The 15,437-nt window shown below is 38.5% G+C and overlaps 1 protein-coding gene across 1 annotated transcript; it reads right to left on the bottom strand.

Moving 5' to 3' along the window:
• Nucleotides 1–11,866: 11,866 nt before the first annotated feature.
• On the bottom strand, nucleotides 11,867–12,879 carry LOC133311642 (uncharacterized). Its single transcript, XM_061512714.1, has 2 exons — nucleotides 12,660–12,879; nucleotides 11,867–12,573 (listed from the first exon to the last, which is right to left on the bottom strand). Exons 1-2 carry the CDS (start codon nucleotides 12,877–12,879, stop codon nucleotides 11,867–11,869), a joined length of 927 nt encoding a protein of 308 aa, XP_061368698.1.
• Nucleotides 12,880–15,437: the final 2,558 nt, after the last annotated feature.

Here is a 15,437-nt window from a genome sequence, read left to right as displayed (position 1 = left end):
ATTTTCTAACAATCTAAGTCCATTACTATTGGGGTATATGAAAATATTTAACAGCATCAATTAATTTAACAATATATTACTTGCTACTATCCTGCGGAAAAGGAATTACATTGAGAATTAGTGCCTTTGTCTAAGGATTATGGTTAAGGAGACACTTCTAATTAAATTCTAACTATGAAGCTGAATTAGGGACACGAGTAATGATACCAATCTTCCAAAGTTATAACTTCTAGTTGCCATGATTACAAGAGGTGTTAAGCTTGTTCATTTATTCTGTAGCTACTATCTAAGATTTTTCTAAAATCCAATGTAACCAAGTCTACCCTTTTTCGACGTACTCAATAAATCCAAGATACCAAGTAGTCATGTATGCAGCTAATTAATTCTAGTATGTTCTTTGTACATATCACATAAGGTGGTAGCTCTCATACAGCTCACCAAAACATCCATATGAAAAAACTTCCTCGAGCTTTTCGTTGTCCTAGGTACCTCGGATGTAATTGACTCCACTGATCAGAGGATCCAGTAATATGATATGAACTTTCTAATCATGATATACATTACAATTTGAAACAGTTACCAATCGTAATCCATCAAATAGACCAGGTTTTCACAGTTCACATGCACAAAACCACACTTCAATTCCAGATTTAAACATAACATAAAGTTCACAAAAATCAAATGCTCAAACAGAAAAGTTAACCCAACCAGATTCACAAGAATAAAAGAGTCTCTTGAAGTAATTAAATTATAACAGAACATACACATTTAGATCACAAAACACAGATAATTTCTTGAGCACAACATTCATGCTGAATTTAACTAAGCATCACTACTATATAGTTCACATTCCAACATGTTAAAACAATTTAAGCAATTCATAAACCCAAGTTCTGATATACTACCAAAAATTCAATCTCATTTACTTCTTTTTAATTGTTATACCCAACAACTGATACTCAATGCGCATGATATATTTTCATAATTTCAAGTTATCAAACCGAAGACTCCTCATTAACTTTTTATCCTGACAAGCCAATACCAAAATAAGTTTTCATGCATTTAATTTATCAAACAGAGATCACTCACTTTTAATATAACTTAAACATCAATTCATTACTACGTCCACTTATATGGCTCTATAATTTTAGTTTGCTTGTTCTAATTATTCAAGTCATTCCCTAGATTATGTTCCTACACAATTTCAAGCATAAGTACCAAAACCACTAAACAAGACTTTTTCATTAATTGATTCTCAGTGTTTGACAGTTTGATGCTACCATGTTACCGGAGAATGTGTTGGCTAGACCCATTCCCAGTCACAACTGGAGTATCATATCATCACACACTAGGAATCATCAAATTCCATACTTCGTTATTTATTCTTCCTTTAGGCATTATTCAACTACACCCTATTACACCTCAGACTTCTCTCTTGAAGAGGTTTACGTGTCTCATAAATGCTAATTCTACTTTCGTAATGTCAAGTAGCGAGTGGATCCTACTCACTACATGACATTAACGACAGTAGTCTCAAGATTGAGGCATGGTTCCCACTTCAGGACAGAATCTCAAACAATTACTTACAACATTATACAATTCAAACAACTTAATTCAACTGCAACATAACACAACCAAACAATTCACGCGCACTTGAGTAACAGTAACTATTCAAGTCAAATATTTCAATACATAATATGAACAGCACAACCAACTAGAGCATAAAATAAAACAGTACATATTATTCAACTACTCGAACAACATCTACAAAATCAACTGCAAGACAGATCAATCCAATTTAACAGATCAATTTCAATTATTTAGCCAGGTTACACTTATCACTGCATAAACTGACCTCTACATATCAAGTCAAAAGCAAGATAAATCCACACAGTACAGCCTACACTTCAGAAATTCAAGCAGTACTTTACACAATTTTCAGGACTCAAAACTGCTCCAAGTAATCAGATTTCAAACTGTTGTAAATAGTACTTTCATAGGGTGATTCCAATATGACTCATAATAACTCTAATATTTTAGTCATACTAACTTTCATAATTTAAAAGAATAATTCAGCACGTGCCAATCATGATTCAGATAGTCCAGTAATTTAATTCTAACAGTTAGCAACCAATGAACATTTCAACAACTAAATTCAAACAACAACGATCAAACATGCATATACAATTAACAACCAATGCAGCAAGCAATACACAAACACCTTGAATCAAAACTGCTCTGATACCAATTAGTGTAACACCCTCCCTTGTATGCATCCAAGAGAGTTGTTTACTAAGCGGAATTAGAGTTCGTTCGTCACAATTTTATGTACTGAAAAATCAGTTTGACGTTCCTAATTAAAACACATAGTTCAAATCGGTTTACTTACAAAAATCAGAGTATACTTTCAAATTTCTCAACTACTGAAAATATAATTTTCTTGGCAGACCTTGCTGTTTTAAAAATTCGTATAAAATTCACTTCAACGATTCAAATAGATATTCTTTGTAATCTAGAAACTAGACATCCGGGGCTTCGCGTTCATATAAAATAATAGTAATTTGAAGTTCGTTTGCCCCTCGAAACATAACTCGCAAAATAAGAGAGAAAATAGTGGAAATATCACAAATGTCCTGGCTGGTAAAATTCATAATAAATCGATCTTTTAGAATCTCTTTGCAAGGTTTATATATAATGAAACTAAACACCTGGGGCTACGCGTGCATATCAATTATAAGAAAATCGGAGGTCCGTAGCCCCAGTACGACAACTTACAAAGTGCTCGCAAAGACCTTTCAAAACTCAGCATTTAGATAACATGTCAAAATCCTTTTCGCAAACGTTTCAACATCTGTTTCCAAAATACTTGCTGGTCATAAAATCGTAATGCAATAATAAAATCATAGTTCACAGTAATAAAAGCTTCTCAATTTCATACAGTCATCCATAAAATACCACATCAATAGCAGCATGCCCAAACAGTAGAAGCCAACAACAAATATCCAAGTCCTCAAAAGCTTTTACGTCCTCCTGCCATTTTGTAAAAATAGCAGCCCCAAAGGGGTGAGAGAAAATCCCAGTAGTGTGGCAACAAAACCATAATGCAACAATATTAACTAGGCACAAAATCATAAATAGTCACTTCAAACATTTAATCCTTTTCATCATATATCATAACGCGTATATCCCTTTTTCCTTTACGCTCATAGCACCGTCGTGCGCGTAGCATCACAGTGGGTATTCCTAATGGCTCCCATGAAGGTGAATCCCACTGTGGAACCTATGCGGACTGAAGCCAAGTGTCCCCTCTCCTGGTACCAGGCATGCCTATATGATGCATGCTCAGTCACATGTCCTCAATACAAATATATATATTCAAGATGTCATGAATCAAGTACACATGCCATGTTATGCAATCGCACCCAACAGAAAAATGTATTATGATGTAAAATGCATGCATATATCATATCATTCTTTCATATTCTTACCATTGGCTCATCATCATCATAACATACATAGAACAAATGTGAGCAACACATCACAATTCCATACACTAGCCAATAGTCACATTAGGTAATACCGCCTACACATACCTCGAGTCTTTAACCTTTTTAACCAAGCACTCCAAATATCATCAAACAGTCCAATTATATAGGACCTTGTGCACCTAAACAAACATATGCACCAAATCAGAATTCATTACATATATTTCCTATGCCTTACATAGCTTTTCCCTTCTCGGAGATTCTTGGTTTATAATCGGTTTCCTTGTACATATACTAAGCGAATTTTCTGCCATCATATTAATTTACCAATTGTTCTTAGTTGGCAAATTCCAATATATTCCCCACATGCATGCTCGGTTTTCCATCCTCATTAGGCACTTATGATTTCTCTTTAGCAAAGCATTAACTTCATCACTAACACAAGAGCTAATAAATTATTTACATGCTGTCTTTAAGAGTTCTAACACCTACAAGGCTTGAATCAAATCTGGTTTCAAGGTTCTTGCACTAATCTAATCATTTGGCTTAGAGTTTGTTTCATCAATAGATAATAAGTGACATAATCATGCTCTTCCATGCAAATAGGTTCGGTTTCTTGTCCAATAATTAGGTGCCACTCATTTATTATTTAAATGACCTTGTTTACAAGATTTAGGGTGTGCCATAAAAGCTAAGAGCATGCTGTTTTCAACAATTAACACATGTAATCCTTAACAATTCTTTCTATTCCAAGGTGCAGCTCAACAAAATAAAGAGAAACTATTTCCCAAACTCCTAAGGTCGATCCTAGGCATAAGTAACACATTTTAGTAAACTGCCTTCTCAATTTTAACACATATAGAACTCCATTCTTTTTCCGAACCCAAGAAACCGTCCAACAATTTCAAGGGAGCTATAACCATGCTCACAAGTTCAGCCTTAGAATAACATTTATCAACACCAAAAGGTTCCAAGTACAAACAGGTTCTTTTTTATAGATTATCAACATTTCGTTTTGAGCATTCAGTCACATAAAAGGCCTATTATCTTTTTCTAATTTGAGGGGCAGTCCAACTAAAATCAAGAGAGCAATTTCCAAGCTTATAAATCGGGTTCTGTAAGCATTACAAGGCTGCTCATTATTTTAATATACCTTCACAACTCTACTAAATTTATGGTTGAGCTAAGGGAAACTTGTAAGCAGGTTGCACTCTAAAATTCAGCCCTTGTAAAGCTACTAATTCCCTTCCCAATTCAGCGCACAATTTAGCATTAGGAACACTGATTTCTAATTTACCACAATTAATTATTACAGCTTGCATGTACTAGGGTAGTAACTAATATACAGCTGAACAACAAGGAGAGTGGGGAGATGACCCAAAACTAGCTTCCTACACATGCTTACTGCCGAAACAGAAAAATAAGAGAAATGGAACTGATTATTTCATGGTTACCTTCTTGTCCACACACCAATGCTCTCCAACCAAACAAGGGAAACATCCTTCACCCCTTACTTTGCTCCAAGAATCGAAACTAGTTGTATGCAAGGGAGAGAGTGACTCAATTAAAACAGAATCATATTCCAGCAAAAGGAAAACTCATTCAGAATCGGTTCAGGTAGGAATGACAAGAAGACAACAAAAATTACCTTAACTTCTCTTACTTGGTTGATGGTGCATACAAGGGAAGGAAGAATGAGGATTGAGTTCAAATCAGAATCCACATGCAATGGATGGCAGTCCTAGACCAGAACCAAAATGTGAACATGCAGGGAAACTCTTCAACAAATCGAATGGATGAAGGAGTCTTAGGCTTTTTGTTTTCTGCTAAAGGCAGAATCGTTGAGGAAGAGAAGGGAGGAACTTGGATGGAGGTTTTCTTACCCATTAGCTCACGGTTTTAGAAGAGAATATGGGAAGAAAATTAACATGCATTATGTGGTTCTTCCACAAGATGGTTCACGGCTTGAGGAGGGGCTGGTTAAGGTTGATTCTGAATAAAAGAAAGTATTATGTCTTTAGTTGATGATGGTTCTTGCGCATGGGTTGAGAGAGGACAGATTGTTATGCTAGCTTGTGAGCTGAACCAAAAGACCAACATCAGCTCCTTTTGCTCTCTTGTGCGCACTAATGTGGGGCAATAAGGATGGATGAGTGTGTCTTTTAATTTCGGTCCAACTCTACTAGTGATAATCATTCAATCTTGGATTGCATAGCTCAACGCCTAGGAGGGAAAAGAGAGGAGATAATGCTGTACTAAAATTCTGGACCAAAGGAATTAGAGAAGGATTCAGATTTTATTCACTTACACTAGGCGCACAAGGAAAGGATGGGATAAAGGGAGTTTGCCTTTGACCAATAAGAATACATGCAAGAGGATTACTTTCACCTAATAGGCTGCATGGGGTTTTTCCATGTGTAATTAATCTACCAATGCATGGCTACCTTGTAGATTTTCTTAAGATAAGTTGTGAGGATAAATTATAAATTCTGATTGAACTTAAACCCTTCATAAGACCTATGGGCCGACGGTCCACATATGGAAAGGGGTCCAAAATCTAATTCCAATGATTTTCCTAGCTTACACACTAGTCCACTAAATTATTGTCTAATTTCATTGTATGTTGCACTTTAAATATTTTCCTAATAATTATTATTTCATGTAAGGTTCACTTATCCCATAAAATATATATATATATATATATATATATATATATATATATATATATTATTAATTATTAATTTATGTTCCCACTAGGTAGTAATTAAAATTCCTACTTACATTATAATTAATTGTAATTCTACCCCTCTTTACTAGTGCCATGAATCTTTTAAAATATTCATATATGCTCGCTTATGATAAACACCAAATAATTTTTCCTACCTAAATTAATCCCACTCAACACAATTTAAATTCGAAATTTAAATCATGTTTCACACCCTAGTTGCAAGTTATGTAATTTCTAATTTTGCGGGATGTTACACCACATCAAATATATTAGAGTAAAGTGAGACTGTAAATTTCGTGCAACATAAAATATATAAAACCCATGCTAATATATTGTAAATGGCTGAGAGGAGAAAAAAGGTTGTAAATTTGTAATAGAAAAGATCATCATATATTGTTTTCACTCCACAAAGTTACTCCCCATGAATGTTCATACGGTTTGGTGATTGTGAGGTATGAGAGGGGAAAACTCCTTAAAAAAAGCTTAAGTAGCCTTTGGGGAACTGATTGTAATAAATGGAGCAGTCAATGACAGAGGAGGGACATTAGTAGGGGTAACTCTGAATTTGACTAAGGCATGAGAAATGGAGGTGGCTGGAGCGGTGTATTCTTATCATGTTTGTGTTGGAGAGGATATTGCTAAGGTCTTTGCTTGTAGGGTCTCTTAGCTGCATTGAAGCCAAACCATATTTTTCAAGTTGTCTTTTTTTTAATGTAAAGGAAAGCTAAAACGAATACAGACTGCCACTCCTGGGCCACGCAGTGCCCAGGCTATCTTCTAACACTAAATGTCTACACCCAGCAGGTGGAACATCAAACCAAATAGTATCCCAATCTGTACAAATCCTATATGCAGCCATCCAGTCAGCCACTTGGTTCCCTTATCTGTGAATGTGACAGAGTTCCACGCACCACTCTTTAGCCACCAACAGTCTAGCCCTATTTACAAGCAAAGAACACGGGTGAGAGCTCACACACCCCTCCTTCACAAGTTGTAAAGCTACCAAAGAATCACATTCTATAATAACTTGTCTCTTCCCATCACCCCAGGCCCACTCTAGACCTATGATAATGCCCCAAATTTCAGTCATTAACACTGAACCATATTTTAACTTCTTGCAAAAACCCTTAATCCATTCCCCCAAATCATTTCTTACAACCCCTCCACAGGCTGACCATAAACCATTCCCCCCAAAAGCCCCATATGTGTTAATCTTAGTCCACCCACTTGGAGGAGGGGACCAACTAACCAGTATCTCAGCAGAGTTCCCCAATGCCAATCCAGCACCAGCCAGTGTCTCATTTGCCACTTTAATATTAGCAGAATATTGAGAAGCCTGAGCAAAGATCTCCTGCGGGCTAGAAGATTTGCCAGTGAAGACCAAGCTGTTCCTATCCTTCCACATAAGCCAGCACACCACTCCAAACTTCAACCTCCAATCTAAATACTTTTTACTTCTGTTGAGATTAGCTTTCAACCAGTTCTCCATATCCTTATTAAAAAAGGACACTAACTCCCTGCTGTCCACCCAAAGGCTCCACACCTCTCTCGCCCAACTACAGCTTCTAAAAATATGATCATTATCCTCATTCAGCTTCTGACATCTAGGACATGCACTACTCCCTGCCATATGTCTGCGCACCCTTTCAGCATTATTAAGCAGTTTATCACCTACTAAGAGCCAAAGGAATAATTTAATTCTTTGAGGACCTTCCCATCTCCACACAAGGTTCCAATCCTTAGTACCCGCAACTCCACCTTGATCTGCAATACAATTATAAGCTGAGCAAACAGAGAACTCACCAGAAGAAGAAAGGCTCCAAAGAACCTTATCTTCATCATCAGCACTGTTAGGGGGACATATATTCTCAAGCATTTCCAGGGCATCTCTAGGAAAAATGCAATTAATCTTGTTCCAGTCCCAATGACCATCCACCACACAATCCACAACCCTCCAATGAATCAAATCTGCAGGAATATCAGACACTCCTAGATCACTGAGCCTAGCCCCATTAGGCAGCCATCTATCAAACCAAAAGGATGTGCTGAGACCATTTCCAATCAGAGATCTCGAGTACTTTAAGACAGACTCCCAGACTCTATGAATCCCCTTCCAGACATTGGATCCTAATCTATTGTCACTCAGCTGACCAAAATTGGAATTCTCCAATTTATATTTACTTCGGATAACCCTCACCCAAAGATCCTCCTTTCTAGATAATAGACCGAAGCCTAATTTCATGAAAAAAGCCTTGTTAATCAGTTTTTGATCCCTGAAACCCAAGCCACCATCTCTCTTAGCACGACACATTCTCTTCCAGCTAACCAGATGAGTCTTCCTTTGGGTAGAGGAAGAACCCCAAATGAAACTCCTAGTAGCTTTTTCCACTTCATTACACACCCCAAATGGAATGACAGCAGCTTGCATGGAGTATGCAGGCAGAGCTTCTAGCAATGATTTGGCTAAAGTAGCCCTCCCAGCTAAGGACAAAGATTTCTGATTCCAAGAAGAGAGTCTACCTTGAACCCTATCCAACACATGTCTGAAAGAGTTCTTGGTGACCCTTTTATGCTGGAGAGGGATCCCCAGATATTTACCAAGGTCATGAGTGATCCCAATGCCAAGAGAACTACTAATCTCCCTAGCCTTCCCCAAACTGACATTCTTAGAGAAATACACCCTGGTTTTATCAGTGCTCACCTTTTGCCCAGATGCTCCAGCAAAAACTCTTAAGACTTGATTAATCACGTGTGCCTGCTCTAAACTGGCTTCAGCACAGAGAAGAATGTCATCAGCAAATAGGAGATGAGAAATAGGAGGAGCATTCTTCCTTAACAGGATAGGCTTCCAGGCTTTTATCCCTACAACCATTTGAATAAGCTAGGCCAATCTCTCAATACATAAAAAAAACAAGTAAGGGGAGATTGGATCCCCTTGCCTGATGCCTCTACCTGGAAATATGCTCTCAGTAGCCACACCATTCCGAAGAAGTTGCATAGAAGCCGTGGAAATACAATTAAAAATAAGTTGGGAAAGAGAATCTGGAATCCCAACATCCTTCAAAGTGTCAAGCACAAAACTCCAGTCCAGCCTGTCATAAGCCTTCTCTAAGTCAACTTTAACCATCATCCAGCCTATGTTTCCTTTTCTAGCCCGCATGGAATGAATAACCTCCTGAGCTATGATAATGTTATCAACCCCTTGTCTACCCTTAATAAAACTGCTTTGGTTGGGAGAGACAATTCTAGGCATCAAATCCCTTAATCTTTCCGCAATAAGTTTGGTAATGATCTTATAAGTGACATTACACAAACTGATTGGTCTAAAATCTTTCATGTTATCAGGACTCTCCTTTTTAGGAATCAGGCAAATTAGGGTACCATTAATATCCCTAACCATTTCTGGATTGCAGAAGGTGTCATCAACCAGCTTGCAAACAGAGTCCCCCACTATATGCCACTGACTTTGAAAAAATATGGCACTAAGACCATCCGGACCTGGAGCTTTAAACTTACCCATTCTGAAAATAATCTTCTTAATTTCCTCTTTAGAAGGTCTGATAGCAAGAGGAACACAATCTTGGGCTGAGAGCTTGGGAAAAGCATTCCGTATGGGGAACTCCTCAACTCCCTCAGAATCAGCCTTAAACAATTCTTGGAAAAAAGATACAGCCATATTCACCAGAATTTTATTATCAGCTATCCAGACACCCTGGTCATTCTTCAAGGTTACTATCCTATTATGTCTTCTTCTGGCTATCGTAGAGGAGTGAAAGAACTTGGAGTTCTTGTCACCATATTTAAGCCACTGTGCCCGAGACCTTTGAAACCATATTAGCTCCTCTTTCACTAGAATTTTCTGCAGCTCCTTCCATAGACTCCTCTGTAATAACTCAGAATTGTGGTCATACCTCCCCCACTTATAACTATCCAGCCCATTTAGCCTAGAGAATATTATGTTCTTCTGTCTGATATTCTCCTTGAAAACATTGTGATGCCAGCTCATGGCATTAGATTCAAATAACTCCCTGGCTAGCAGCCAGTTATCATTCTCAACCCAACTAGCTTTGACCACCTCGCTGAAACTCTCCTCAGCTAGCCAAGCAGCCAGGAACTTAAAGCTTCCAGTATTCACCCCCGGACTGGACTGGGCATCATTGACCAACAGAATTGGTCTATGATCTGAGTTGAAAAAAGGAAGATGGGTAATGAAGCGACTAGGCCAAGCAATATTCCAATCCTCACTAGAACAAGCCCTGTCCAGCCTCTCATGAAGCCTCACCCTCTTCCAGGTAAAATCAGGCCCTTTATACCCCATATCATACATGTTGCAGGAAGTCAAGCAACTGCATATCCGAAATACTATTCCAGCAAACCTCCTTTCCCCCTTTCTTCTCAGAAGCTAACAAAACAGAGTTAAAATCCCTCATTATTAACCAAGGAGCATCAACCGAAAGGCTAATTGTCTCAAGCTCATCCCAGAGACTTTTCCTTTCAATTCTCCTAGGACTGGCATAGACAAAAGTGAGGAGATCCACCTTCTTGGAATCCAAATACTGGACACGGGTATGAACAAATTGGTGGTGGGCATTCAGCACCTCCAACTGCACCAAACTGTCATCCCAAAGAATCCACAAACCCCCAGAGAATCCAATAGGATCTTGTCAGAAATTCTTAGAGAAGCCTAGGTGTTTAATAATGTCATCACCTCTGGGACCCCCAATCTTGACCTCAAAAAGAGCCATAATGCTCACTCTAAATCTGAATTTTAAATCCCTAATTAGGGAAGGAAAGCTACTCTTTCCCACCCCTCTGCAGTTCCAAGAAAAAACTGACATGATAAAATAACAAAACTGTACAGAGACGGCCTAGCAGACCAAAAGAAAACTCACCTAATGGGGGGAAGCCCACCCATCGGATCAGAAACAGTATCCACTGCCAACTCATTCTACAAGGAGCTACACTCATTCACAGGTGTGTTCACTACTTCCACTGGATCTTTTCTGGACTTAAAGCTAAGATGGCCACCATCTTTACAAAGGACCTCCGGAGATGAACCACCTCTAGATTTGAATTTAATAGAGCCTTTGCCATAGGAACCCAGACCTGAATTAGGAGACAAGTTCTCCATACCAGACATCTTCAATGCAGCCTTGCTTCTAGACTTGGTCTTTTCCCTTCCTTCCTTGATACTGCCCCTCCTAGCACCACTATCAGGAACTTTCACCTTCTTTTGAGGGTTGGGCACACCCACCACTTTCTCCTTACCCACTGGACCAGCAACCTTAGCAGAACTCTCAAGGCTACTAGTGCTCCCAAACTCATTTTTAACCAAAATACGAGGAGGCTGCTCCTCCATAGGTTGAGCTTCCTGAACTTTGGCTAAAGTTGCCTCAGGTTGACCAGGAAAATCCTCCTTAGCCAACGAGTTGGATACCTGATCACCCTCCCTCTCTTTCTGCTGGCTAGTTGGTTTAGCCATTAATTTCCTATTACGAGGATTCCGTTGGACCACCATCCAACTACCAAAGGCTTCCTCAAGCTTGACCCCATTAGATTCCCTGTCCTTTGGAATAGTGTTAATCTCCATCCCCTGAATCTTGCCTGCCTCCTCACTCCTAGCACCAGAAGCTTGACCAGTAATACATTGGTTCTATCTATGACCATACAACCCACAGTTGAAGCAGATTAAGTGCAAACCCTCATAACCAACTGGATACACTTTTTCACCAATCATGAACTTAGAGAGAAAACTCTTCCGCAAGTCGACTTCCACACAAATCCAAGTAAAGCGCGCTCTATCTGTGATCACAGCATCCCCAATTTCACTCTTCCTCAAAGAGTTTCTGTCCACCTTCAGGGTACGCCTAAAGAAATTCCCAATCCTCCAAAGATGTCGAGCCGTATACAACTCAATCGGCAACCCAGGAATCCGAAGCCAGACCGCTAGCTTCTTGAAGCTTTCGTCATAGGGATCGAATAAAGGCATCCATCTCTGAACGACCACATAGTGATCATTGACTAGCCACGGACCATCCTCTAAGACATGACGATAGTCACTGTCCTCTAGGAACCTCAACAGCAAGTAACCATTGTCTAAATCAATGACCTCATACGTTCCTAACAGATTCCACTGTCTAACTAATCTGGCCATAAGGAATCTTACCCCCATACGCTTCCCAAGAAGCTTGATGATAAGTGCCTTCCGCCATTGCTCACAGTCCCTCTTATGCTCTTCCAAGGAGAAAGTGTACCTGGGGAAAAGGGGATCATCAGGCCCTTTCTTGGAAATCCCCTCCAGCAGATCTGCTTCCTCATCCTCTCTCTTTTGCTTCGAGATCCAGTTCTCCTCCTCATCATCTGAGAGGCCTCGGTTTCCATTCAACTTCAACAGCTTATCCTTGTAGGATATGACCCTCCTACGAGAACCCTCGCCGGTACCAAACCTACTCCCGCCCAGATCCACATCGGGGGGGTAACCGGATCTGCCCCCGCACCACCTTCCTCAAGCATCTCATCATCCATGGCCGCGTCCTCCAGCCCAACGCCTTTGGCCTTCTTACCGCCTCTAGCCAGACCTTCCTGCTCCGAGAGAAGACAACCTCTCGAAGCCCTTGAATCGTCATCGTCCGTCGGTGATTTCTGATCGTCAGTACCAATTTCCATCGAAAACGATTTTCGCAAAGAACCCTAGCAGAAAGAAACTAAACGCGCGCGTGAGATCCACATTTTTTTCCTAAGTATTTTCACTGTTTTGTTTGTCCATATTTTTCAAGTTGTCTTTAATCTTTAATTACATTGCATTTTTTTGTTGGCAAGTGAATTATTTGGCAACTTTTGCTTGCATAAATTTGTAAAAGTGTAAACCAAAAGAAAAGAAAATTAAAATGCTTACATGGACTATTGTTTGTTGAAATACTACTTAAAGCACAATTTGTTTAACTGGAACCAAAAATAAAAATGTTTTGAATGCGAGTCTTTAACAAATAGGATTACCAGGATATCATTACATCAATAATTACATATAACCTTTATGTTAAGATAATTGTATATGTAAATTAACATTTTTTACCAATAAAATTAGCAATACATTTATAGATTAGTTTGAAATTGTTTTTAAAGAAAGGGCACTATTTCATAGGAAAAGATAATCACTACCAGTGCTGTGGTATATTTAAGCTTGGACTTTGATATCTTTAGATATTGATAAGCGTATGTTGCCATTATTTCTATTGTATTCAGTGTCAGATAGATAAGGATATTGATAGATAGTTGTTACATTTTGTTCATAAATTGAAGTTTTGAGAACATTTACAGACATAGGTCTATGAGAAAAAGCTTCTTGATCTGAGAACAAACAAGCTTCGTATACGTGATGGATGAATATGTTGAGCTACAAGCTTATTTTTGGAGAAGGAACAGTTTGGTTGTAAATAGCCTTGGTCAACCTTGACCACATGTCCTGTAATGTTGCCATTTATAAAGCTACCCTGGTTCCATTGGGGACTAAGTTTTGTGTATTTTCACCTTTCATTTAGTCTTTCACTTCTTTGCATTAAACTTGTTGTCGAGAATATTGAAGTAAGGCAGTTGGCAGAAACATACTCTTGCATGGATGCTCTGTAGATCAGTAGCAGAACCTGTATTAGATCTTCGTTTGCCCTTTGACTTCAGAGCTGTAGAATCCTCGGGGCTCAACCTTGAACACCCTCCTCCATTCAACAAAGTGTGAAGCATTGTGGTCATCATCCTTTGAGCAGCAACTTTTCCAGCTCTGCCCCTAAAGATTAGGACTTCTATCCTCTTCAGTGCTGCTTACAAAAGGCTTTTTTATTTCTTCGTAAGCCAAGGCATTTCTCTTGTTCTTTCGGATCTATAAGTCTGAAGACCATATGTCACAGCAGCATCCATTTCATTTTTTTTTTTTTTAATTTAAAAAGGGAAATGCTAGAAATAAGATATTTCTCTAATTAAAACATTAATCAAACATGAAATTCGAAGAAATGAAATAAATGAAGAAGTCAGAAGTAGTTCATGATAATCAGCTCTACAATATACTACAAATGGCAAAGTGAGGACCCTATGTAATGTTAATAAGACCCACCTGCAATGCCCAGTAAGTTCCACCCATTAAAGCCAAAAAGCTAATAAATAAACAGAAGACATTACAATTGAAATCTGATGCCTGTAATCCCAAGCAGAACCTGGCAAAGCCCTTATAAAACCCCATTTAGCTCAAAATATCATACTTGTCCATGGAAGTTGACAACCTTAAACATTTCAGAGAACATGGGAAACATGAGTACATTCACTGAGAAGCTTGAAAAGATGCTTATTCAAGCTCTAAATGAGCATTTAGAAGGTATTGAAGGAAAATCATATTCTAAATTCAGTCTGCATCCCCTACTGACCTCTCTCTAATGCCTACACAACACTAGCTTCAGCATATAAAGTTCGTGCTATTGATTTCTTGTCTGTTGATTCTGAAATAGATCTAAACAAGTTAGAAGCTTTTGACATGAGCAGGACCAGTGCTGCATATTCTTTGTTACTTGCAGGCACAACTCATAATCTCTTCAACTCCGAATCCTCATTGATTGCTTCTGTTGCAAATTTTTGAACAGGTGCTGGCGAATCTTTGTTATCTCTTACCAGAAGTTCAGGGTGGAGTTTGTTTGTTATATTGGGTCTGGTTGTTTCAAACCTAGCTTCTGTAACGAAGTTCAAGTGCTCTAAGTGTTCATTAGTGGATGGATTTAGAGCCTGGATATCAAATGGTCAAATTATAAGTGCAGATTTTTAGAATGTATCAAATGATTTTCTTCATTTTGTCTCATATATTACATATATTACATAGAAAGTTTGGAGTTTCCTTGTCCATGATTGCTATTTTTTGAGATCATGTTAAGATCCTATCTATTTCGGCTGGTTAATGTCTACCAAAAATTCCAGTACAGTGGATGTTGGGGCTCATGGTAACAAAACTGAAATGTGTTACACTAGTGAGTCTGGTTTTTTGAAAAGTCTAAAATTTGTACGATGATTATTGTGCAAATAACATATCTTTTGTATGTATTGGCAAGTGGCGTTGAGAGCCTTGCCCATAAATAGGCTCATGAATTACAAATTACAAATCAATTTGTCTTGGCGACAACCTATAACAAACTCATAAAACTGCAGCTTCTAACAAAATCCAATAAGCTCCTATTACATTAAATTCTAAA

This window comes from Gastrolobium bilobum, unplaced genomic scaffold, assembly GCF_033153095.1.
Source record: "Gastrolobium bilobum isolate Gb01-03AN ecotype WA unplaced genomic scaffold, APGP_CSIRO_Gbil_v1 utg119394, whole genome shotgun sequence".
In the NCBI taxonomy this organism is placed as follows: domain Eukaryota; kingdom Viridiplantae; phylum Streptophyta; class Magnoliopsida; order Fabales; family Fabaceae; genus Gastrolobium; species Gastrolobium bilobum.
Note: the sequence above shows the minus strand (reverse complement) of the source record. Positions and strands in the feature narration are given on the sequence as shown.